The sequence below is a fragment of the Amblyomma maculatum genome, chromosome 4, assembly GCF_055883805.1.
Source record: "Amblyomma maculatum isolate TAMU_Amacu chromosome 4, ASM5588380v1, whole genome shotgun sequence".
Lineage (NCBI taxonomy): Eukaryota > Metazoa > Arthropoda > Arachnida > Ixodida > Ixodidae > Amblyomma > Amblyomma maculatum.
The window spans coordinates 18,377,624-18,404,522 of record NC_139347.1 but is presented as its reverse complement, the minus strand read 5'-3'; the positions used below and the strand labels follow the sequence as shown (position 1 = coordinate 18,404,522).

The 26,899-nt window shown below is 46.9% G+C and overlaps 1 protein-coding gene and 1 non-coding gene across 3 annotated transcripts in view; one reads left to right on the top strand and one right to left on the bottom strand.

Annotated features, from left to right (window-relative positions):
* mtd (TLD domain-containing protein mustard) overlaps positions 1–26,899 on the top strand; it is a 168,328-nt gene that overhangs the window by 42,255 nt on the left and 99,174 nt on the right. Inside the window, exon 1 of one of the 2 annotated variants that reach the window (XM_084600823.1) lies at positions 23,638–23,798. The exons of the other annotated variant lie outside the window; for it this stretch is intronic. Coding sequence (XP_084456949.1) covers positions 23,746–23,798 — 53 coding nt within the window. The 5' untranslated portion in view covers positions 23,638–23,745. Of the gene's footprint in view, positions 1–23,637; positions 23,799–26,899 lie in introns of those variants that run through there. 2 annotated transcript variants of the gene reach the window in all.
* Positions 5,217–5,287, bottom strand: TRNAG-GCC (transfer RNA glycine (anticodon GCC)). Its single transcript has one exon. It is a non-coding gene; the product is annotated as a tRNA-Gly (tRNA).

Genomic DNA, 26,899 nt, shown 5'->3' with positions numbered 1-26,899 from the left:
TAGTATCATTCCAACTACTACTCCTTGAAGAGCTTCCTTCTTTTTTTTTTTTTTCTTTCATTTTTGCCGCGACGCAACAGACATTGATTGTGGGTATAACTCATTGAGCCCATCGAATTTTTCGTTGCTGTCGGAGTGGTGCATGGTTGCTGCATGGTTGTTGACCTTTTTGATGCGAAGGCCTTTGCCAAACATCCTCCCACTCGTTCATTCGCGGATGGGAGGTCATGTCCGAAAACGAAGTATTGCTTGGCAAATTTCCTGGCGCTATAACGCCAGTGGTTGAGTCAATTGTGCACACGCTGACTCTTGGCGTAGCTGAAGCTTACTCGCCCACGAGTGCATTTCCGGTGCTTCGTAAAGGCCACGGTATCGCTCGGTGGAGTTAGGCGTAACTGTAGGAAACACGAGAGGGAAATGTCATCTATGTTGTAATGAGGAAATCCAGATACCCAGTCTCAAATTTGATCGCTTAATGGCATACGCTCTCTCTCTCTCTCTCTCTCTCAGCGGGCACAACATGTCAGGATACGCTTAAAGAGACGGTTTGGCTAGTAGGTTTTGTTTCGGGAATGTCTGTTATGGAGAACTTAGTCAGGGTGTAAACAGGCTAATGATACACTAAAGGGATGGAAAATCCACCAAATTGTAGAACATCGGATGTTCAAAAAAAAAAAAAAAAAAAAAGGCTTCCAGGAAAATTGTTGCTCGCCTGAAAGCATCTGTCAAGTGTTCAGTGTTGATGCAATCATTTTAATTATTGACGCCGAACATTACTGTATAACATAAAAGCGTTTCTATAACTCACAGACAAAGCAGTCCCAAACAGCCTGTTCAAGCATTTCTTGGACCTCCCACTTGGCTTGCCCTGTTTCTGGGGCTGACATTGTTCGTGAGTTTATTTCGTAATCATTTGCATAAAGGCACGCTATGCGAGAGCGCTCTTGCAATGAATGCTAAATGCCAGCTTGGCTAGGACATTGTCCTCGAACTAAACGCTCCCGTTTTTGATGGCATGACTATACGCTAGACATGACATAAAAAAATTGAGGCAGCGTACGCTTTTGCCGCTGTTTTTAAAACTCAATGCGGAGCGTCATTGCGGCCGACGCGGTCGCACATCGAAGCAGTGGCGCACGTGCAGAGCAACTTAATTGGAGGTGGTGCACGCTTTTCATGGCCGGTCACTTCATTTTGATGCGTGGCTGGGTCGGATGCTTTGGCGCCCCGAAGAGGACGACCGCCTGCTCCCGTGATGGTGGCAGTGCGACGAAGTTGCACGCACGGACCCCGTTATACGCAACTGGCTGTCGCAAGAAAGAGATATATATGGTGCATGCTGATGCTTATAGGAACGTGCTGGATGATTTGTGGCCGCTACCCCGCGGCAGCATAGGCCGAATTAACGAACGTGAGAGGAGCGTGAAACAAACGCGGACGACGCGAAACGCCTGGATCAATTACCGTAATATACCCGGTCTTCGTCCACCCTCGCGCCACCTGAAGTTCATAGAAACTTTGGGGTGGGCCATGAAAAGAAATGGAGAAAATTAAAAAAAAAAAAAGTTTTTTTTTGTTTGTTTGCATCTGGGGGGGGGGGGGGTGGGGGGGGGGGGGGGGCGTAGCTTCACATGAAATACACTCACCTTTAATGATGGGATGTTATCTCGCTCACAACTCTCATACATTTTTTTTTTTTTTTTTTTTACAGCCTGCGAAATCCATTGTTGGGTCACTTGAGGGCAGGTCTAGAAATACACAGTTCGAAGGCGTGACTGCGATCAGCTTGTGCCCAAGGGCGAACGTAGTCCAAAACAGAGGAAAACGTCGACCGAAAAGAAGAATAGAGAAAAAAGAATAACCAACCGGGTAAAGGCAAAGGAAGAAAGGTATATGAATGACAATCTAGTAAAGTGGCAAGCGCCTTGAGGCGTTTTGCAATGTGAATGCAGAAAAAAAAAAAAAAGGAAAAGCGGAAAACAAAACTAGCGAACAAAAAGGCGAATGAGCAAACGCCGACAAAGATATGTGAACAAAACAGTTTCTTTCTGTCTCCCCTTTTTCTTTTTTGCGGAAGCGACATTTGACGGATAGGGGAGATGACTTTCGCAAATTGTGAGGGACGCAGTTTACATTTTTTAGTGGCGGATGATGAATCGATGTTTTTGACATAATAGATATTTTGCCTGAAGTGGTGGTTGGTAGAGGACTGGGAAGATGATCGACGACTCGGGATGTTATACGGTACATTCACTGCTTACTTTGGCTACGTGACGATTCTTAGCACCCGAGGATGCAAGATCAGAGCTTGGCCGCATTTCCATGCAGCCGAAATGCAGTAGACGTCCGAATGCTCTGCGATATTGGCGGAGATAGGACTGTCCACTGCGTTTGCTCTTTATCTTCTCGTTCCTTCGCTCCCTTATTCACCCCTTCGCTGACCGAGAGATTTACTGTGCCCCTATCCAAAACCTGCTTGCCATGATGTCATCAGGCTTTTGTTTGTAAACATAAAGGACCAGGCCGGTGGGTCGTTAATGCGAGTCACGCGTGTTGTTATACATTTAGTTCCACCGTGCTTGATGCGCTCATGCGATGGGCGTAGATTTATTTTCGTTCGGCCCTTCACCTGCACGGACGGTGGTGAAGCAGCCACGGCACCGTATAACAGGAGCTGCGAGCCTTATTATTTTTCAACGGCCGCGCATGCTCCGCAGTTATTGAATGTACGGAGGAAAGGGGCTGCTCCCGCTCTTCGCTCTTCACCAGTTCGAGTGAACAGGGTCGATACAACAACCGTTCAAGGTGTTCCTCTTGCCTCATGATGAGCAGATGTAGCCGAGAGAAATTTTGGTATAAATAATACGCGTAAAAGCAACGCGAGCGTTCTTGGAAGCGCGTCTACGCAGTTTGAGAGAGAGAGAAAGGGGGGGGGGGGGGGGGAGGGCTTAACTCCGTTGCTGTCTCCTTCTTTTTTTGTTTTTTCACCTCCGCGGCATTCTAGGGAGCGCAGTTTCTCAGCCGTTCCCCTTTCTCCCTTGCCTCTCCCTCTTTTTTTTTAATTTTTTTTATATATATTGTTTTGTGGGCGCCGTGTGTCTCCTCGGCAGGTCGCCCGTCCGTGCCTCCTGTGAAAAGGAGCTCCAGAGCGGCAGCTCTTTGCTCCCATTCGTTCGCCACCACTTCTCGGGAAGAGGCTGCTCTTGCAAAAGGGATTCGGAAGCGAATAAAGGCAGACGGGAGGAGAACGAGCGGGAAAACAGCGGAGGGGACAAGGGAGCCACCTTTCTCGTTCTTGTACACAGCCTATCAGCGAGTACTGGGAAGGTTGAAAAAGGGAGTTTGGCATGTGAGAGAGCGAGACAGAGGTGATGCGGTATTAAAAGAGGTACGAGGCGACTTACCGGGAAGAAAAGGTGCGGCGTGTCTGGGAAGCTAAAACGGAGCTTTCGTTTCTTCGAAATGCCTCGAAGAGATATGGCGCGATGAAGATGGTCATTTTCGGAGATTTCTTTCTACTTGTTACCTGCTCTTTCCACGAGCAGCTAAATACCTCTAAAAGGGGTCCGCACGAAAACACAATGGAAAAAAGCCACGTCTTGTGTTTTGTTTTTTCCTCAGTGAAGTGATGCGGACAGTCATTCATTTCTGTTCCAACTGCGTTACAAGAAGAGGCCGTTGGCCTCGGATTTGTTCCTCTCGATGCTTTCCACAGAAACGTGCGCAAGCTAATTTGTTACTGGTCTCTAAGAACATGTTGCGCTGGCTTCGGCGAAGGGGACTTCGTTCATTTGATTTGCGGCGGTGTGTGGTTGGATGAGGGTAAATATACGCTGCATCTATATGTGGCGTGTGCTCGCGCAGGCGCTGGGAGGCTTTGGTTTCTGCTCTTGTAAATGATAGCAGCACTCTTCATACATATGCTTTTTGAGGCTTTACTGTGTTTATATAGGACACGTTTAATATAACACTACATTTTTTTTACCTCTTCTATTCTTCAGTAGACTAAGTGGAATGATGGGCTGCGCGGCTTATTTGACGACAGCCTTAGAATAGAATTCGCTTTTATTTTGCGCAATGAACTGTAACGTAGAGAGCGGAGACCGACACTTAAATTATTGGGCTGCTTGCCCAATAATGTCTCGAGCAATGAGCACTGAAATTGTCGTGTTTGATAAAGTATTGTGTTAGTGTACATGAGGAATTATTGATGAGTACAGAGAGAGGGGTGAAGAGCTCAATTATATCAGCTGCGTCCATGCGGGCAGTATGTATGTGTGTGTCCGGCGATGTAACAAAAAAACAAAACAAAAGACTGCTGTTGCATTCCAGTTTGACAGTGGCATTTCCTCCACAGCAGCTGGATCAACGCGCACTTGTTTCGCTTCGAAGGCGCATTCGGTAGATCAGCGTCCCGTTACAATTAGGGGCAGGTGCGATGCTTCTCGCTACATCATTCCTCTGCCGTTCGTACATTGACGTTTACCGGCTCTGAATATGTTTTTCCTGGCGCACAGCGACGTGGAATCAGTTCTAGCTGGCCGCACCTCGCGGCGGAAACCACTGTTCCAGACAGAGGTAAATGCAGTTTCATTCGCTTTAAAGCCGGTAATGTTATGCGCTGAATTAAATTTGCTCGTGGGAAACCTTGAAACTTCTAGAAGGTGCAAAGTATTCAACTGGAATCAACGGGTTTTAGTCGGAACCAATTGGCAACGCTCTTAAACCAGTTAGACTGCAGTTGCAAGTTTACAGCTTCTTCGGTTAGGCTGCAAAGCAAAAGCGCATATGTTCACGATGTGTGACGACACTGCGCGAGACGTCTTCGAAGTGCATTTTAAACGACACTACTACGACGGTATATATGAAAGATCTAAAATAGCTTCAACAAAGGTCTGCCCGGCACTTTTCCATACGGCACTGCTGAAACATTCACCTTCATTTAGATTGGTACTGGAGCGCCTGCCCTGCCGATTCGACTCCCAACCTTCACGCCTTCTCCACGTGTTTTATTTTTTCCTGCTAGCCGCCGCGTATAAAATTTCCGAGAAAAAAAAAAAAAATTCTCGGAATGCCAGCAGCTGTCACTAAGCGCGGGCATTTTAGTCTGATTTAGCAGTTGAGTGCTTCCGAACCTCACGCACATTCAGCGGCGCTACTTAATAAAGAAACTATACGTGAAACTACATAAAAAAAAAATAATAAAAAAAAAACGATGCGTCGGCCGGGAATCGAACCCGGGCCACCCGCGTGGCAGGCGAGTATTCTACCACTGAACCACCGACGCGCTTGCTGTGGTCAGCCCGTCAGCCACAGTGGATACACGACTATTTCATTGTACAGTGTTGTGGTAAAGTTTTAATCATGCAGTACAGAGACTATTGCTGTAAGTAAAAGCTCTACTGTCCGACCTTCTCAGGCGTTGAAGGTGTGTAAGGGCATGAATGAAATTAAACAAATGCGCAGAGCTTACGTGTGCGAAAATGCAAGTGGTTCATACGAAGAAAAAAAAAAAGAAGCTTGGTCCAAGTTTTGTCTGATCGCACCGACGAGTGTTGAAGTTGCAGCTCCCATACTAGTACATCAATATATATCCACAATGACGAGGACAGCCACATATTTTTTTTATGGTTTTTTGTGCTGTTCAAATATTCTAGAGACCGTATTGACACTGATGAACGTTCTGCGTTACCGCACCTGTGCGTGTAGAGCTGGGCCAACGCCCATGTAAGCTTTTCTTTCGTGTTTGCTCGGGCAGCGGCGTCGTGCAGTGTGGCGCGGAAGGAGAGTTATGGTGGTCTTGGTGAGAGGAGCTGGTTTCGTGGTGGCTGGCCTTTCGTCTGCGCGTTCGCGTGCGTGCCCCCATATGGGAGGAAACCGGTGCGCGCGCATAGATTTGCCTGCCGTGTGCCACAGTCGTTTGCTGTCCGCAAAGAGACATGGCTAGCCTCGATATGGCCTTGCCCCATATGTGTTTTACGCGTCCATAGCGAGTTGGGTCGGGAGGCCTGGCGAAATATATTTCCGCTCATCTTTCCTTCGCGTTTTAGCAAAGAGTAGACTGTTGAACGTGTTGCATCCTGGCATATTCTTTGTTAACAGTTTCCGTCCTACGTACCGTGTCAAACTACCACCACCTTGTCCTTGACTTTGATATAATGGCTTCATCGCGTAAGTTATACGCAGGGTTCTAGCGTGTATGACTAACTGGCAGGATTATTCATCATTTTACCGGAATTCGCTCGTAACATATTTCGTTTGGCAGTGGTAGTACATGATTATTTAATAAATAATAAAAAGAGACAGAAAAATGTTTTTCCCAGCACTGTCATGTCATTGAGCACGGAGGCACCTGAGCTGCTGCGGAAATAAGTGTTCCCTTTTTTTAGCGTGTTGAATCAACTAACCCGCAACAGCACCCTCGGGAAATAAAGGGCCAGACAGCGATCGAGGGGGCTGTATTAAAATTGATAATTTACAGGGAGAAATGACAGTAAATGGTATAATAAAAAATAATATGCAACACGTACATCACCATGATGCCCACCCGCCACCCTCCGCTTCGTTAGATCCTGTTTTATGAGCAGTGACTAAAGGTAGCAGCTTTCAACAACTATGGGGCGCGTGGTCTCTCATCGCACTGTGATGACCCAAGCATGCGCGTGCTTAAAAATCCCCTCTTGCAAAGCATGGCATAATCGTACGTGTTTGTCCCGCAAATGTTGTTATATGGTTGTACCAGACCACCAATTAAGTGCGTGGGATGCTCGAGGCCACGCGTGATTCTATTTCTAGCCCACTTTCGTCCGCGGTCAACAATTATGTCAAAGGGAAAATCTCAAAAGAAGCCAACAATATATGAAATCTAGGCTTCTCGAAAAGAGACATTCAAATAATATGGCCACCGGCCCACTCCCGGCTGCAGGGAAATGAAGGGGTTCACGAGCTCGCCCGAGGCCTAACTTTTCGGGTGGGCCCGGGCGCATACCATGATAACGAAAGCGGCCGGGACTCGCTACTTAGATATAAAGACATAACGCAACACTATAGACCAAGTCGAGTGGTATATACCCACCGGTCAACAGAACATCAAGATAATATTTGGAAACTCCCCGTATAACTCGTGCTATGGTCTTTCCAGTTTTGATGTATGGATGCGAGAGTTGGACTGTGAAAAAGGCTGACCGCCGAAGAATTGACGCGTTTGAATTGTGGTGCTGGCGAAAACTCTTGAGAGTTCCTTGGACTGCCAGAAGATCAAATCAGTCAATATTGTCGACCATAAACCCTGACTGCTCATTGGAGGGTCAAATTCTAAAGTTAAAGCACAGCTACTTTGATCATCTGATGAGAAGAGAGGAGTCGCTGGAGAAAGATTTGATGTTGGGAAAGGTTGAGGGTCGCCGGAGAAGGGGTAGGCAGCGAACGCGATGGTTAGATGGCATCCTCGAGGCACTGCAGATGAAGTTACGTGATGTTAGGAAGATAGTGAGAGACCGGAAAGCGTGGCGTGACATGGTCAATAGGGTCACGAAGAGTCGGACACGACTGAACGACTGAACTGAACTGAACTGAACTGAACAGACAAGAACGTATCACAACCCCTTGCATGGGAGCATGGTGGTACCCAATACAACATAGAGACATTCAAACGTTGCAGAAAACACAGAAGAAATGGGTCACATGATCTCGACATGCCCAAACATAACGAAAACGCATCAGGAAAAAGGAACAGAGGCCCTGATTGCCCAGCTCGGACCCGACAACACAGCTTGTTTTCATCCAACTGGCTGAAGACGGCGTCCGAACCCAATTTCTCCGATCCGCCGTTTAAGCGGATGGGTATCCCCATCCTAATATTTTGGAAAATAATGCTATTTCAATCGTCCCCCTTGTCGTGGAACGTGCTGTCTCGTCGACGGAGTGTACCAGATGATTGATGGAACTGGTATTTCCAGGCCGGACTCTCTGCAAGATTTCTGATTAATCCGAATTCAGAAAAAAAAAAAAAAAAGCAACATTTACTAGCTCAGATTCGCGTTTCATTAATTTTGTGTATATATTTATTTTAAACCAGAAAACCCCCTTATATTCGCAGGGCATTTGAGGGCAGTTTAGTGAGAACTCATATTTCGCCTGACCGCATTTTCTTCGCATCATATCTTTTTCCCGGGCATCCTCGTTTTTCTTTCAATTTTTTTGGCTCTATTGTTCGTTCTTCTATACGTGCCGGCTGGCTTTGTGTGTAGATCACTGAAAATCGCGGAAATGATTTATCGTTCTCGCTGACGACGTAGCGACTGAAAAACTTTGCCTGCACATTGCTGGACATATATACATGCACACAACCTGTTTATGACTTAGAAACGACGAAGCTCGCTTGCGACACCACGCTTCTGCTTTTTTTCATGTACCCGAGTTGTGTATAAGAATGTGCATTTTGTCTTTTTCTTTCGATATATGCGATTTCACTGGTTGTTCCCGCTTTCTCTCGTGACGATGGTAGAGAAGCGCTACTATTGTTTCCACCACCACCGTGCACGCTCGCGCGTGAAAGCTCTAGGCACACCGAGCGAAGGCATGTTATTCGTATATAATAATCCTGGCTCCCACAGCGAGAGGCTTCAGCAAAGGTTCGGCGTTAGTAAAAATAGAAGCAATAATTAAGGGCTCCGGGTGGCCAAGCCATATATATTAGGTGAGCCGCTCGACAGTGTTTGCTTTCTTTCGTTTCACGTCGTCGCTTCGCTTTTCGTTTTGAGCAAGGTGCTGCAGCTGCAGGAAAGAAGATGCCCACCGGAATGAAGTGCTTCTCCGCAGGCCGAGCTAGCTTTTATGGCCGCGTGGCACTGAATTATGCAGGAGCGCCGATAGCGCGCTGCTGTCATCAGCTTGCCTCCATCGCCGTGAAGTTGTGTATACTATATGCGTGTATACGTACACACACACATACCTTCCGTGGGAAGCTGCTGACGTGCGTGTCTCTTTATTTGGTTTGCATCTTATAAATTACGCTGCATACTTGCTCTCGCGCTGAAAGGTCGCGAGCGTGATCGCGCTTTGCCGGCACAAACTGGCGCTTTGTTAGCCTTCGAGCGTCGTCTCTTTCGCGAGGAATTCTGAAAGAAAGCAGAAAGGAAACAGATTTTGGAAGTGCTCGCTGTATCGCAGAATTATGTTGGCTTTAATAAAAGAGCTAATAGCTGTAGTTGTGTAGTGGTTGGCTGCCGAGTGGCGTATCGACTACAAGATCAAATGGTGCCAGTGGGCATTGTTATGCGAGAATGTTTTTCTTTTCACGGCTGGATTAGGTGAATAATTTACATGCACTACACTATATATAATAAATAGCAATGTGATCTAATTGGCTCGTGCAGGGAGATGGATGAAACTTTCTTGTAAATAAATTCAGAGAGCACTGTGGAATCTACACTGCAGAAATGCTGAGCCTAAGCGTTGCTGGTGGACACGGTGCATCGCATTTACTCTCATTATCATTATCAACGAAATGCACCGTCAGTATCATTGCTAAAGTTATCATTGTCATTATCACTAATTGAAGCTCATTGTCATCGCTATCATCATCCTCGCGGTAGACAAGGAGAATTATGATGCGCGTTTCACGATCCCGGGCGTGGCGCAGTTGGTTAAATCGCTCGCGGCTCAGGGAATGCGAGGGATGGTGGTTCGATTCGCGGTGGAGACAGGATTTGTTTGTTTTATCTTCCTCACGCTATACAGAGAGAATTAGGATGTGTGTTCCACGGTCCCGGGTGTGTCGCAGTTGGTTCAAGCGCTTGGTGCTCAATAGGCACTGATTATTAATCTCAAAAAGACTGTTGTCATGACGATAACACGCAAGAAGAATCCCTTAACATTAGCTTATAACATTAACAACAACTATTTATCTGTTGTTTCTAGCTACAAGTAGCAATAATCACACCAGATCTTATGTGGAATGAACATGTAAAGCATATTTACAATAAAGCAATGAAGGAATTTGGTTTTTTAGGGCGTATAGCAGGGAACGCTTCGCCTGAAGTAAAATTTTAGCGTACAAAACGTTTATCCGACCCGCCCTAGAGTTCGTCGCGATTGTGATTCACACACACACAAACTAATATTACTAAGCTTGAGCAAGGGCAAAGAAAGTCCACTAGGTTCATTTTTAATTCCTACAGCTGGCGCACGTTCCCGTCATCCCTTCCACAGAAGCTGCAGAACTTGGAATTCTTGCATTCAGGCGTTACCGGGATAGCCTGAAATTTTTTTGCTACTAATAATCTGTTAGGAATATATAAAAAAAAATGTATACGTTCTACCTGCTAACAGTCGCTCCACGCGCTCGTATCACACCAGGAAAGTTATGGATTACTCGTGTCGGGATTACGCGACAAATGCATTTAATCTTTTTTTTTCCCCGCGCCCGACTTGCGAATTTGGAAGGCATTGCCCACCGACATTAGCTGTTGATTGCCCAATTGCTTCGTCATTCCTCCGCGCACTCGCGCATATACCATATGTGACATACGTGCCTCTCTCCGTCAAATGACATTCACGATGTAAATATTCTCATGTGTTTTTGTTCCGATTTATCCTTCAGTGTCTAGTGGAGCACTGCACGGGCCTGAGTCTGCGGCCCGCGAGCCCGGCCGGGGCCCGTTGAATTATCGCCCGGCTTGCAAAGCTCGGACTGAAGCCCGGGTCCGGCAAACTTGAGATAAACAGCTCGCCTTGAGCAAAAAGACGCCCAGCTACACACAATAAAAGAACTGGCCGACAAAGAAGCTCAAATTGCAGTAACGCCTGAAGTTTTTTTTTTTTTTCTTTTTTTTTTCTTTTTCCAAGAACAAAGGAAGTGATGAGATGTATTCGCCTGGTCGGCTTTTTGAACAGTGATCATGTAGACACCCAAGAGACGACATAGAGGAACTCAAGTTCCAGGAAGCGCGTGGAAAGGATTGTATGCACACGTAATGAACTACTTCGTAATCCTTCCTGATCTCGTCAGTCATTTTTCGCGGCTCGCGATGTATAAACGCTGAAGCGCGCTCGCGGCGAGTGGAATGACGTTTTTTTAATGAACACAATTTCACGGATTGAATTCATGGCAGATCTGCAGGGTAGTTTTTCTATAGAGATGAGCACATGAAAGGGATTGCATGAACACGTAACGAACTACTTTGAATAATAATATCTTTCTTTCTTTCTTTTTACAGCGCGCAGCATGGCTTTATTTCATCTTTCTCGCTGCTATAAGACGAAAGTGTAAATCATGAATCAAAAGCCGGACATAAACCCTCTATCTGCAGGCGCAAGCGCGACTCGGGCCCCCAACCTCAGCACCGGCCCGGCCCGCGAGCCGGCCCGGGCCCGTGCATTGCTCTAGTTTTTTTTTTTTTTTTTTTTTTTTTTTTTTTTTTTTTTTTTTGCTGTTCTTGTTTGTCTTAATTGTCCCCTCCTGCCTGAGGCTTGATAACACGGCTGGCAGTACATGCAAAATAAATTAAGCAAAATAATTTAAAATTTGCGTTATAAAAGAATGCGTACAAAGCTCCCTGCATGTTTTTTAAGAGGACATATGCAGTGCTACAAGTTGTTCACCGCGCTGCTCGCTGTCCGCAGTTGTGATTCCAAGGTAACAACGATGTGCATCAAATGGCTGTTCCAGTCCATTGTCTGCGAAGTACGGCCCCGTAAAATCGCGTTTCCATTTATCCATTCTTTTGTAGACGGTTTAATAGGGCTGGCTACCGTATGCGCGCGTTGCACCATCGCACCTGTCAGTTGCAGAGTATTGTTCGCCTCCCTATTCGCCCAGAACAGAGACATAAACGGGGTGCTTAAAGGGTTACGCTGCCAAAACCGAACAAAATGTGCATTGAGTAGTGCACAGTAATCACAATCACTTACGATACTTCATGGTTCTCTTTGGAATACAAACATGGAACTATTGCTTATGACTGTGATGATAGATGGGGAATTCAGTAGATCTTGGAGCAAGGAGTTCCATTCCCGAAATGCACAAAAAAAAAAAAGAAAAGAAGAAAAAAAGAATAGCGGAATGTGTCTACGTGCAATCTGTATTCCTCCAGGTGTTTATTTTGTTTGTGCCTGGTAGCTCTCATTCTATGACGAGACAGGTACTTGCTGCTGTCAATTTTGAGTGAATTATTGAAGAGCTGACGAAAAAGCTTAAAACATAGGAACTTTGACCGCTTGCTCACTGTGGGTAATGGAGCCATTGTCAGGAGTTCTGAAGGCGAAGCGTACCGATCGTATTTGTTTAAAATAAATCTGACTGTTTTGCGCTGAATGCTTTCCAACTTAGTTATACTTGTCTTAGTATATGGAAACCAACATGGTATGCCATAATCGAGCATCGGTTGGACTAGTGACCTATAGGCTAGAAGCTTTGTGTCAGGTGAGGAGGCTTTTAACGTCTGTTTCAAGGAATAGACTGCAAACAGTGCATGCTTTACTGGTATCATACGAGACATGTTTCTCCCATTTCAGGTAATTGAAAGAGAGCTGTTTATTATTATTTTTTTCTAGTTGTAGACATATAGACTGTTTTGCTGGCGTTGATGGCCATCTGCCATGTCTCGCACCAAGCTGATATCTGCGCAAGTACATTGTGCAGAGCCTGTTGATCCTCGTGGCTGTTGATTTCCTTATAAATGATGCGGTAACCTAAGATGTGTCGACATTATGTTCGAGATCATTAATAAAAAGTAAGAGGAGAATTCGAGCCAGAACTGTATCTGAAGACAGCAGTGTTAAGTCAGACACGTTAAACCCTACATACCATGCCATACCTTTAACCAGTTCGTTATAAGGTTCGTACCAAGAAACCTAATCAATTTATGCAGAAGCTTATAATGTGAGACGCGATCAAATGCCAGATAAATCGCACAACAGAGCTCGCAAATCATCCCCCCTCCTTCCCTTTTTCCCATTTGTCAGTCTTGTGATCGTGGGGGCTCGTTGAAAAAAAAAAAAATGTTTTGTTTCCGTTCCGACTTATCCCATTACTCGCGACATCGCAGAATTACCCTGCTGGCCTCGCCTGTCACAGCCAGTCGTGGTCACCGTTCCAGGGGCGGGCAGTCTGTCAAAATTTTTCATGGAAACATATATATATAGTCTCGTAAGTTAGGGGTAAGAATGTGACCGAGAAATTCAACGAAAGGTCAAGGCGAATAACCGGCAAAGTTAGCGGGAATTAAAAAGGAAGGCCGGGTGACAAATTGTGCCGCCGCTGAGCTCTCGTGTAACAGCAGCGACGATTGGAGGCCAAGCTGACGGGCCGGAGTCGCTGTTCTTGTTTTTTCTCCTTCTTTGGCGCGTTTTCTTTGGCGCGGTTTCTTTGGCGCGTTTTCTCGTGGGCCACTGTCCCGGACAGAAAAAGCAATTTTACGCTCCTCACCTTTGTGGCCTCCGAGGTCATATCACTGCTGACTACGAGCAATGTCACCGACAGTGGCGGGGCTATATGTAGCTGCTGCTGTTCTTGATGATGCTGCTGCCCTCCGGTGACACTTCGTTCTCTCATCTTTGGACAAGTGGCGGAGGAGCGTCTGTTTTCATCTTGCTCTCGTTCTCTCCCACATGAGCGTTGTGCGTCGTTTCCTTTTTTGAAGAAACGAGCAGGTGTTGCTGGCGCGTCTTTAATCATCGCATCCTCTAGTCGCATTGTGCTCTGTGGGCATTGCTTGTTCTCTCTTCCGACACTTCATTTCGTTTCCGTTTCCGCTTGTTTTGATGTACCTCCTTTCCCTGGCGTCGGATTTTTCGCGGGGATCGATGGGCTTTTTGTTTTTGCTCTTTTCATTTTTCGGGCGTGCATGGCGGTTAGTTCTGTGTTTATACGGTGCCTTTCCTGCAGTATGTCGTGTAAGCGTGTTTGAAATTTTTTGAACGGTGAGGTAAATGAGGACGTATGTACAGCGCTGTAAATTGTGGAAAGGTTTATCTTGTTTGCTGACGCCAATGAAAATCTGTGCTAGGGCATCGGCTCGATAAATAAACAAAAATAATTTCGCAAACAATAATAATAATTATTGCCATGATGTGAATAGTGTGGTGGCAGCGTGCTGGGAGGAAGAAGGGGAAGTAGAAGTACGGAGACTGACGAATTTAAGGAGCGTAACGTGTTCGTTGGTACTTGGAGTCTATCTGGCTCGGGGTTTTGGTTTCTAGTGGCCATCCCCGGGCTCCAATCATAGAATCATCTGGAGCGGACCTCCACGCGTCCGCATCGTGCCCATAATCGCGTCTCCGCAGCCTACATCTCGGCACCGCGGATCCGGTGAGTAGGAACCCTTTCGCTTGTTCTCCGAGCGCGGATATACCGATCTCGGTCCCTTTTTCAATAATAATAATAATAATAATAATAATAATAATAATAATAATAATAATAATAATAATAATAATAATAATAATAATAATAATAATAATAATAATAATAATAATAATCACAGTGTTAAGTCGACTTAAGCCCGCTGCTGGATATTGTAGATACCCTTGTTCTGAGCCGACCGTGCCCGCTGAACGGACTCAAATTTGCCATGCCCGTTAAACATTTCTCCTTTGCGCTAATATACTCTTTATTGCTTTTATTTTAAACGAGTGCCACCAGGTTCTTGCATACGCGTAACCTAAGTAGTAACGTTAGCCATGATTTCATTTCGGTGAATCCTTAAAGCCCCGCAGGCATGTTTTTAGAAAAAGACAACAGAAAGAATGAGGGGGGGGGGGGGGGGGGGGGGGGTCAGAGGTGCGACTACCTCGTGGTTGGAAAGCTTGCCCATCCTTTATATAAACATGGTTTCCCACATAACTGACACCTGTCTAAGCCGCAGGAAAGCTCTATCGTTCACGTGGTGGTCTTTTTGTTATATTTGCGTAGACAACGAATGTGTGAGGACTGGGGAGTCTCAGCATCGTCCGATGTGCCGCGGAGGACCTCTGTGTGGTGTCACTGCCGGTCTCGCGGCAGAGCGCGCTCTCCTTCGCGACCGGCCGTGGTTGAGTTAGGTTGAGTATGAAATGCGCGCCGCGTCTCGGGGACAGCCGGTCTATTTCCGCTGCTCATTGACAGATGTCGCTGCCTTACCAGCGCTGCCTGGGCTATAAGCAGTTGCATAATCCTCTGAGCAACATGCTTTTCATTGCACCAGCCGTGCAGACAGTCACGTGATGGCAGTGGGCGCGCACGTCGCAGTCTATCGCGCGCTTTTTTATTCGTGCGCATTTTATAAATGGCATCACTGCATGTCAGTATATGTACTGACACTGTTTTAGTCTGTACGAGCGCCCACGCGCGCCCCGGCACCGGCCTTAAAAATCACGGCACGGAAGCGCTTTCTTGTTTAATTTCAGGCTCGCGTGATTGACTGGTGCATTCTGCCGCGATACGTGCGATTTGTGACGACAGCTGCTGACAGGCCCCACTGCCCTTCTGCACTCCTATGTCCAGCAGAACCACCACCCCTTGACCCACCGCAGTGTCCTCCTTACTTCGATGAACATCTCTCCCTCTGCCATATTATAGCCATATGGTCCGGCAGTGTGAGGCCATTCCCTGATCGCCCCATCTATTCCTCATCTTACCGTATCTCTTGTCGCACCGACCCTAGGGTGCGACAATGCGCATGCGCAGAATGCTGTGATGAATGAGGTGCGGCAATCACTGTGAGCATGCGCACTCAGACCTTATCGGTTAGGGGAATAGGTTGGTTGGTTTGTGGGGTTTAACGTCCCAAAGCGACTCGGACTATGAGAGACGCCGAAGTGGAGGACTCCGAAAATTTCGACCGCCTGGGGTTCTTTAACGTGCACTGATATCGCACAGCACACGGGCGCCTAGCATTTCGCCTCTATCGAAAAGCGGCCGCCGAGGCCGGGATTCGATCCCCCATCCTTGGGAACAGTAGTCGAGCGCCGTAACCACTGCGCCACCCTGTCGGGGTGGTTAGGGGAATAGGGTAATACCGGAGCGTGATTGCGCATGCTCAGAGTAATTGCCCTCGCTCATTCATCGCAGCATTCCGCGCGTGCGCATTGTCGCCCCGCTATTAACTGGTTGGATCCCCTATTTTAAATCTTCCTAACTGATGTAGCGTTTCCGATATAGGGGCGCCGTGCTGGTGGGGGTCTTAATTTCCCGTAAATGAAGATGCTTTTGCTACTACTACTACTACTAATAATAATAATACATACATACATACCACCCTTATTGGCGCAAGAAACAGCTAAATAAAGCCCTACAGTTACATTTCTTTCAAACGAAATGCCGATAGAATTTCGTTTGGTGTCTCCTTCAGTCCCATGCAGCTTCAATTACAACGGCGGCGGCTGTCAGAGGAAGAGGCAAAATTTCGTACGATAATTTTTCGGCGGCAGTTTTGTGCACACGTGTGTCCAACGCCTGCGAAACGTGAAAGAGATGACAGCTAACATTATCCCCGAGCGGCAGAGTACAACACCACAGTGTATTTGCAAGACCTTCGAAATCGTGCATCCTAGGTTGCCCGAGTGCATTGTGCACATTATTGATCTCTTCAGCTCACTCTTTCGGAAAGAAGAAATAAAGGGTGTGTAAAGCCTGTTTTTAGGAATGTTACTGCATGCCTTAATTCTGCAAATTTTTAAGCTGTGTAAACTCGGAACAAGCGACACTTTATTACTTGTGTACAAATTGCACTGCTTGTCGCGAGGTTAAAGCTGAGCAATATGTCCGATCTTTATAGGCTGTATATGCGTGTCTAAAACATTAGGAGGGCACTTAAGCTTCTCCTTAAGGTTATGGCGTGATAGTGACGTGTGGCCCTCCGGGGTGCCTCCGCATTGAGAAATCGTTGCAGATCCGTAGTTTGCGTCCGGAAAGCCGCTTTCAAATTATGATGACGGTGCCCTTTGCAACGGGTGGAGGTCGGTTTAAACGAGTCCGACCAAAATGAAAACCAAGAAGTCTAGCTTAAGAGAAAACATTGAGTATAAGGTGCCTCGATGCGCGCCCGCTTGATGTAGCGCGCCGCCGTACGCGGCGCTGGTATCGAGGCACCATACGCCCACTCGCGCATCGAGGCACCCTAGTGAGAGTGAGTATGAGTGGAGGCACCATCTAACTTGGCAATGACGTCTTGATGGAGTTCCAGTGTACGCCGCGTGCTGGCGCTACGGGAGTTTTACCAGTTTTACCGACACGTTTTTTACGCGATATCTACGGCGAAGGCTTTTCGGCCGAACAAGCCGTAATATGGCTTAACGCGTCTTGGACGCCGTTTGGCATCGTTTTGAGTTTTGGCTGCCATTATCGCCTATTGCTTCGCTGACATAAGTGGTGCCTTAAGCGCGTCTATCATCTAGAGATCTACTTGAAAAGTTTGCTTTTTGGCTAAGTGACCTTCGCATCTTATCGTGTCAATGGTGCAATATTTTTCCCGGAATGATTGTCCGCCCAATCAGCTGATATTATCGACTTTGCAATCTTGCACGCGTTGCTGCAGGGCAGGCGTAATCTTGTGTCGTCTCATCAGTGAGCGAGCTTCTTTCCCTGTCTGGCCCAATTGTCTTTTAGCGGGATTTTTTATCGCGCTTTCTTCGGCCACGACTTACCGCACAAACTTGGTACTTTTATCTCGTTTCTCGTTTTAGTGCCAATGGGAGAACGCTAAGTGATTTAAATTGATCCCAAGTTCTCATTGCAGCGTCCATAATAGCCCTTGTTTATCCTGGGGCTGTTATAAACTCTGCCATTTAGTTTTGCTAAGGTGGACCGAACGACGCTCACTAGCCTTGCAGCTGTCCAAGAGCAGCAGCAGCAATCTTAGGCGTTTTGTTGCCATGCTGAGGCGAGTAAAAAGCTTCGTGCAGAACTGATTCACACCGAACGCGAGATTCACAGTGAAGGGTTAATGGCATTGGGGGCACAAAGATAGAAGGCTCCTATCTCCGTGTTTTTGGGGTCACGCTATTTAACCACTTGGGGCCAGGGGTGCCTACTAGCGCCGCCCACACACTCAAAAATCCCACAGTCGTTAGCGTTTTGCGCATGCACACCGGCACCCCGCTATTACACTATCCCCATAAACCACTATTTTCAGCCTATTCTAAAGCTCAGCAATGGTCCGTCGGAGGCGCATATTCTAGCATGTATGCACGTGTCTCTCCGGGTAATCTCCTGTTCTGCTCGAAAGACAAATCATATGCAACGCGTCCATTTGGACCTCGCGATTCATTATAGAGCACGCTAATTAATTCAAGGGACGGAAATGTATAGGATGGGCAGCACACAGAGAAAGACAAAACTTTTATTTGCAAAGCAGAGGAGTTTGGGGCCCGGAAGCCCCTGCGCATAGGAACGCCAAAGATCTTTTGACTGCAGGATGAGGCCCTGTTCAGCGTGGCTATTTAGCGTCAGCTGGGCAGCGGCAAATGGATGGCCTGGCTTTGAATTAAGTTTCCTAACTTTTGCGGTTAAATGATTGACCGAAAATGCTAACGTAGCCAATTGACGTGTTCGTATCTGCTCGCTCGTCTAGGTTCAGATGTGCGGAGTGCGACCTTCTGTTCTTGCACATCACATAGCATCGTGTATTGTATTGTGCTCGCTTGTTGCTATACGCATGCGCTCTCGTTGATGCCTTGCGCCGGCTCCGGGAGCCTTGCGTGCTTGCAGAATGTTCACAACAAAGCGTTCTTCGAGTCCGCGGTTCTGAGACAAGAAAAAGTTTCAGAACCGCACACTATCGTTTTCTAATCAGAGTTCAAGACCTGATTCCAGTTCGTCCACTGAAACAGCTCTTCGGCCTCTTGGAGGGAGAAAACTTGCTCCCGATCGCCTATTGCAATTCGGCGTCATTATTGTTTCACATTTGCATTCCTAACCGCGGGTTCTAGATTGGTTAGTGACTCTAGTGCACGTGTATATTTCGCGCCTGGCAGCGCCACCCCATAAAGGCAATAATATTTGTCACTTCCACCTTGTGATGTCGTGCTGTGCCATTAAATTCTACGACATTCTAATGGAAGGAACCTTCGCTTCACTATCCATTTTGTTGCACTTTGACGGGGCCTGATTTCAGCGTTTAATTATGTGGTTATATACTAGCTGGAAACAGAGATCATACAAGCGCAGAAGGCGGCGTCGAATCAGCTATAGGCCTCTGTAGGGAACTTTGTTCCGAAATTTCAATCTCAGTCGCGCACGTCCTTTTCTCCTTACGCATTTTACTCATTTCCTCCATGCACAAGCACACGTGCGCACACAAATCTGGCGGATTTCCAACTTTTTGGGCGACCGAGAAGAACGCAGAGAAAGACATTCAATGCTGATCATTTCTCTGAAACTCTTTGCACCTCGGTTCCCTTCCTATCCATCGAGTCCAGTTTTTCTTCATTTCGCATCGTGTACTCTATGTGTTTTCGTTCGCAAAAGCTGAATCGTTTCTGCTTTCTCTATTATTCGCCTCCGCAGACTGTGTTCTAGAGTAATTGGCTTTTGAGTGAACAGGATGAGACCTTTCTTCCACATTCTTCCTGCGGCATTTCGCATTCATTCCTTTAGTGGCGCCGCGCCTGCTTTGATTGTATCATTCTCCCCTCTGCACATTTTTGGATGATTTTTTGACGAAAATTTGCGTGTGTTCGCGCTTTGCAAAGCCTTTTCGTCAGCACATATCTCTGCCCCTTTCCGGTTATAGCGCGTGTCGTATAAAGCTGAACCGCTATAGCGTGCCTCGATCGCTGCGCCTCTCACGTGCTATTCAATTTGCCCCTGGTGCCTTCGTGTTCGCCGCACCAAATCGATACACCGCCAAACCGACATTCCCGATTTTTTTTTTCTTCGTCTCATTTCTCTATTTCCGTCTCGTTATGCCTACCTTCCTGTTACTTCTCTTTTTATTGTGTCGCTGCTTGTGGGTTTATCTTTAACGCCTTGAACACAAGAGCGAAGCTGTAGCCTCTGCTAGAGACGCTGTTTCGTGGCCAGGACAAACCGGTCCTGATGGGAGGAGTGTGTGTGTGTGTGTGTGTGTGGGGGGGGGGGGGGATGCATGCACTCTTTTTATACTCTAATTTTCTACGGCGTCGACTTCCCTGAAAGCTATTCTATACTTTCTAACTTCGCTGGGTTTGCTCTATACTATACTGGATTGAAGAACAAGGTATCAACGCAGATGTTGTAGATTATCTTGTAAAACACCTAACTGATATGTTTGCACAAAAGATAACGCGCACAACGAAAGATCCTCGAAATGGCAGCGCGGTGCTGCTTTGTCTCGAAGACGTGTGTCAGACTACTAGATCCGCTTTTCTATGGAGCCGCGGTGGAGCATTGTGTGTGTATTGTGCGTGGCCATGGCCAGCAGATGTGGTCACGTGGTAGACTTCCTTTAAAGCTTCTAAATAAAGCTACGTAAGTGGCACCTTGGTGCGAACATTTCAGTCAGCTGTTCTTCAAGGCCTATGTGATGTGTCACGGTTCAAGACCGTCGGCTGAGCGGGGGCATCCAGTTCTGAATAAATCTGTTACTGGCCCTATTTCGTGTGTGATTCCTGCTCTCCACCCCGAAAAGAGCCCTATAACCGGGACAGCACACCTACAACTTCTGAATTGGCAATTTCGTTGTTCCTCCTGCCATCGTTGTTCCTGCGCCACCGCGACAACATACAAGAAGGGGGACAACATAGACGCATACTCGCAGCTGTTGAATGGGGCGAATGCTTTTGATGTAAGGTGTCCCAGTTAGCTAACTTTAACCACGCGCGAAAAAATTAAATACTTGAGGCAGGCAGGAGAATCTAGTTGCAATCAGCTGCCAGCCGTCTTTCGCACTATACGCAATTTTATGGCATCATAGGTAGTTAGTAATTAATATCAATTTTCTAGATTTCTAAACATTGGATTTAGGCATGCAGGGAATGGGATTTTCAGAGTAGGAGAGCACCTTCGGAAGCCCCCATTTCATAATTCGCGGTAAGGAAACTTTCTATCTCTTTTTGTTTTTCATTACTCGAAAGAAAGCCCGCGAAAAAAAAAAAAAAAATCACTTGACTTTTGTATTTCGCGTGCTGTCTTTGAGTTCGGTAAAAATATACTTTTGAGGCTTTTCTCATCGCAAATAATGGAAGGGGGTTTCTGAAGTGGCTCTCCAACGTTGCGATTCTCAGTGGTCTAAAATCAGTGTTTAGAAATTTAGAAAAAAAAATATATGATCATAATTACTAATTAATTGAAGAAAAAAAAAATGGTCCATGGTACGCAAGACGGCTGGCAGCTGTTTTCTACTGGTTTCGCTTGCCGGTCTGATATATTTAGCCCTTGGCTAATGTTGGCTGGCACACCCTGTATAGGTATTCCAAAGCCCTGCGTATGCGCACGCATACAAGGTATAGAAAAAAAAAATACAAACAGTAGTCTTATCATAGTAGTGAGAGAAATCTTCCCAGCTTTATAGTGGGGGCACATTTCGAAACTGCATTTTCGATGCACATCAGTTGCTCTCTATGAGTGTGAGAGGAAATCCCGTTCACGCCTTTTTTCTTTCTTGCTAGATTGTGAGCGCGAGCATGGGCAGGGTTTAGGGTGTGCTACACGTGCCTCATTCATACTAGCCCCGTTATGGACGGCTTTTATGGGGTCCAAGTTTTGCGTTTTATTTAACGACTCGTTAATGTGGACACTCTCGGTCCGAACAATGGACAATGGGGAAATGCACACAGTCCATTGGGGCGCAATTTCTTGTCGCGGTAATGTAGATAGCGGTAAGGGGAAAACCTCTACCACCTCACCCAGATGTTTCATATTTTGCACTTTGAAAGCAGTCTGCAGTTGAGGAATGCAAAAAGTGTAAATTACTTGAATTATGAGCCTTTTCTTATACGGTTTCAAGCTTTGCAGTGCGAATCCTCTGAACCGATGCCCCTTGCCATTTTCCGTGCAGTATTAATGGCTGTGCAGCTAACTTTTTCTGCAACTTGTGCAAAGAATGAAGTTAATGTAGTCGCTTTCAGGCGAATCAGGCCTGATGTTATCTATGTGAATGGTTGTTGTAGAATTAAACACGTTTATCATGCATGTTACGCCACTAAGTTATCGTAAACCAGCAGTAGAGCCATGTCAAGCTGTACCACATATTATTTAATCTCAACGGTAGCCGTGATAGTGGACTTCTAGATCCAAAAATTTTGGATTTTCAACTTCGCTGGCCATCACTATGCAAAAAAGCCGACTTTAATCATAGAGTATTTCTTTTTTAAATTTTTTCTTGTTTCGGTTCCTTATTATGGACGATCCGCTTTTTTGTGAACGCTTTTGCTCAAGAACTAAAGTGTCCATATTAAGAAGGCATGACTATATGTCGACCGCTTTCGCCTCATTAAACAGCCGTGAGTATAAGCGCCCATGTTGTCGTCTTTCTTGTGTTTCCATACTGTCCTCTTTCTTTCTCGTGTGTTGTCTTGGTGGCGCCAAAAAGTTTCCTATAATGCCTGACAACAAGTTAGCTCAGCAGTTAACACTCACAATAATTAAAACGTTAGTTAATTAGTATTTACTTATTAATTTGCTTTTGAGAGCAAAACAATTGCACAGCTAAGCTGCTTAACTGACCACGGTCATTATTTGGTTTCACTGGGCTCGGGTATCCTTGGTTTTCGGCAGTCTGGAAGGAAGAAGGGTAGAAACGTTTACCAAGGCTGCACTGTAAACGTGCTATCATTTGGCTTGGCGCGCGCCGTAGGTTCCGAGGCTTATTTTGCGTTTCCTCATGGCTTAATTAGCATAGCATGCAGTGACGGTGATATGTGTGATGCAGGTAGGAATACAGGAACCGCTGGTATAGTCGGACATTTGTTTGTTTGCGGATGAGCGATGCTTTAACTTACGGCATGAAATGGCAACCTTGTGCTCACGTTGATGGATGTCGCGGTTTTCGGTTTTCTTGCAATAAATTCTGGGAGGCATAATGCTAGCAGATGTGAATCTGACGAGGGAACGCGTGTTTCATTCGAATAGCAGCAGATATGGGATGAGGAACAGTGAACCAATATTGCGTAGAGGAGCAAGAGTTGCGTTTTATGATTTCATTAGTTAATACTAGCCCTCGTTTTGGGTCACTCTTTTTCAAACTACGGTGACAAACTAAACGACAGAATACCTTCCTAATTTGCCTCTCGAAGTGTACGCGTTGCATGCGATTTGGTTCATCGTGCTTCGTGCTGAAATTTGTCTTTGGCGATGTGCGCGTTTACACTAAGCGTAAAAACGCCTAGTTTATCCATCTTTCCCGCCGGTCTTACGGCTTGCGTTTATGCAGGCGCAATTAGCGTGCCCTGTGGCTGTATTCGTCGTGCATGTATGCCATATGCGCTGCACAAGTAAAATGCAGTTCCGTCCGTCATAACTCGCGACGACACGACGCCGAGAAGCCGGAAAGTGGGCGACGACTAGTTGCGCCGCTCTTCGTAGAAAAGCGGAACCATCGTAGAAAATGCATTGCCTCTGAGACTGGCATGTGGTCGCGCCCATACTATTTTCGTTGCGGGCTTCGGATCTCGGGAGCCATTACAAAAACAAGCAACAAACGCGCGCGCTTGCAGCTGGTCGCACGCTGCGAGTAGGCGCGCCGCCCTTGCGTATCCCAACAAACATGGCTGCCTCCTGTTTGCGGCTGGGACCGCCGTAGCCTTTCAAGCGCGAATACGTCGAATTTTGTAGCTCCACCGACGCTGACAATGTCGTACATATCGAAGCGAAGACCTCAACGGGGCTACGCTGTTTATTATGAGTGAGTAGAACGCGAGGTTCTCCTTTTGCGTGCTGCGGAAGCGGCGGTTGGGCCGGCAGGCAGTCGCCGCTTTGGCGGTTGTGCTTCCGACCAGCTTCGCCTGCATGTTTCAGAGGCGCTTTCTCTTTGGTGCAACTTAGGCAATGCAATGGCGCGTTGTTTGCGGCACGCTGAGGGTGGAGCTGTTCCTCATGCGCGGCTTGCGATAAACGGTTGTTGCTAGTGCTCTCTGCGCAGCTTAGGGGCGACGATCCTACTCGTGCCTCGATCGGCGCTGCTTTGTCGTCCCGCCGCGCTAATCTGTCGGCTGGACAGCCTGCGTTATCTAATCCGTCGGGCTTCCCTGCAAGCCGCTATAATCGGGCAGTTAGCCTCCCCAACAGGGCAATCTCACACGCCAATCGCGGTAGGCGTCTATTGAAGAAGGAACCCGCAGTCCGGCGTGGTTTAGGATTGCAGCTGCGCTTTTGAGTCGCGAGAAACCGCCTCGACGGGATGAAAGAAAAAAAAAACAGGCTTGGAAAGAAAAGCGTGTAGAATTCATACTAGCGCCGTTTTCTTACTGCAGTACTGTGGTGACCGTGTTGCAACGTAGTGAGAGGTTGAAATACGTTCTAGCTACGTGTATGTGCGTGTGTTCAACTCGTAGTAATTAGCAAGTCGTTTTCCTAGCTCAGTACGTGAAATGTTTGATATCGTCTGGTCCAGAGATGCCGAAGCTTCGATTGTGTCTTGCCTTCATTGTCTGCATCACTGGTTTTGTGCTAAGCTAAGAGGCTTAATTTGTCTACCGAATGTCTGCTCACATAAGGCAGATAAGAATATGGTGAGATGCGTTTGGCCGTCACTGTGGAGTTATGTGCTTCGATACCCCTCGACGATGCAGTGTTTGGACTCATTATGTGCAGACAAATAATATCTGTTTACCATTAAGATGCAAAAAGAGAGCGACATAGACAAGAACGCAAATGCTGGCTTTTGATATTCTGCCTAAAATCGAGGTGGCCGAGTGGACCTATTCAGTACGCGCATAGTGCGCAGAACGGTAAATGGTGAGCAGTCGTGCCATAATATAGGGGGTATTCACTGGCACGCTGTGCGCGGTGAATTGTGGGTAACTGAGGCGCAGTCAGCCATTTTTGTGTCCACCGAACGAACAGGGCGAACGTACGCATCAAGTACTGCCATGCGGTTCCACGAGTGGTGGCATCCGCAGCTATGGTTTATTAAGCTATCGTAAACAGTAGTAGCCGTGCACAGTGCAAGCAACGGAAGCTGAAGAGCTGCGCGAACGACCTCGGCTAAGGTTCCGAAAGTACAGATGAACGACTCCTCCCGAACGAAAGAACTCACCGAGATGCGACATGATGTATGGCTGGCACGGCTCAACCGCGCAAATAGTATCACGAAAAATGCGAAATATATGTCGAAAATCGGCTGGGCTGGAACCTTTCGCATGTTCCCTGGCAGCGAGCTGTTGCAACCAACGTTACTAGAACAGACTCTTTGGTTGCAACGATCCGGGGATGGCTGCGCTTCCCGCACTCGCAAGCCATATTCAGCACACCAACATGACAACATACATCCCCGTGTCCAGCCAGGCGCATGCAGTGCGCCGCCAACACCTCCTTGTCGTGTTTGCGACAATCCCAGCCTTCGGAGGACTCGACCAACACTGTGTTTGGCGTACCCGACTCATTTGACCAGAAGTCGGACGGTCGCATCGTCTGTGTCGTCTGCGAAGCAATATTCGCTGAAGAAACGTAAGCGGGCAGAGTTGTTTTGCGGAAGGTTTAAAGAGCTTTATAAAATTATTTAGGAATAATAACGAGCGAAACTTAGTTTGGCAATACATAGCACGGTATTTGAAGAGTTTTGCTGCAAAAACATTATTTTGAGTCTGCAACGAAACGAGGTGGCGCCACATCGCTGTGGCAGCGGTTTCGTTTGCTTCGCTACCGCCACAGACGATGCAAACATCCGACTTCTTCTGATCGAATGAGGCAAGTACACCAAACAAGTTCCGTACAAAAATACTGACTACAAAATGCTATTTCTGTGCTAAATTTGAGCTAGAAGGAGTCAGCGGTTTAGCTGGGATAAGCATTGTACGGCACGCATGCAATTGCGCAAAGCGCGAGTTCGTCTGCTTAAACCGCGGCTCTTTAACCAGCCGCTTGTAACGTAGTTTTGTTCTTCGAGTGGTGTGTAGCCTTTCAGTTGGTTTCTTGCGACGAATCTCATTCATATAGCTCAAGGAACTCATGAATGTCTACATATTTATGCGCGGCCGCCGGTCGACGCTTACCGTGCAGTTGCGCACATCGACTTCAAACGGGTTGGGGCCGAAGTTTTCTTTTTTTTTTTTTTTTTTTTTTTTTTTTGTACACGTCGCTGTCCGCATCGCGCAGACTACAGATAATTCGAACTGTCACTCATGATGCCGAGTGAGTTTTGATTACAGTGGTGCTGGCATAATGTAGAGCGGCACAGCAAACGGATGCACACCAGCTAACCTAAGCCGCCGACTATAGTCAGAACAGGACGCAAAGATGGCGTCTGCTGCATACTGACGACAGCTGTGACGTCACGTTAATACCAGGCGTAATGTAATGTAGTGCAGGGCGGCAGATGTAAGGCCTGTTCACACTTGGACTCGCGGAGGTTAATTGTGCGACCGTATTGGTCGAAAAGCGATAGTCGTTGGCCGTACGTTCGAGCTCTGCTCGATTTTCCAGCTTTGTGACTGCTACTCACAAAGCGGTAATCAAACAGCGGCTCAGCTGAAGTGAACGGAAGTTAGCTTTAATGTGGTGTACAGTCAAGATGGACATGTCTCGTTCCGAACGAGACCAATTCGGGAAAGTGGCCCGTATTTGCAAGTATATGAACATCGGTCTAGCTGAGAGGCTCCCTGGTCGCATGCGACAGCCGGTTGCACGCCCTTCGCTACTCGCAAGTGTGAATGAGCCTTTAGGCATGCGGTAGTGGTTAACATGTGTAGTTAAATAAAATAATCGCGGCTGACGCATATGACAGGGTCAGTTCGGGAGACAGCTGAAGGAAGACTATCAAGGTGTGACTGAGTATAACTTTATGGT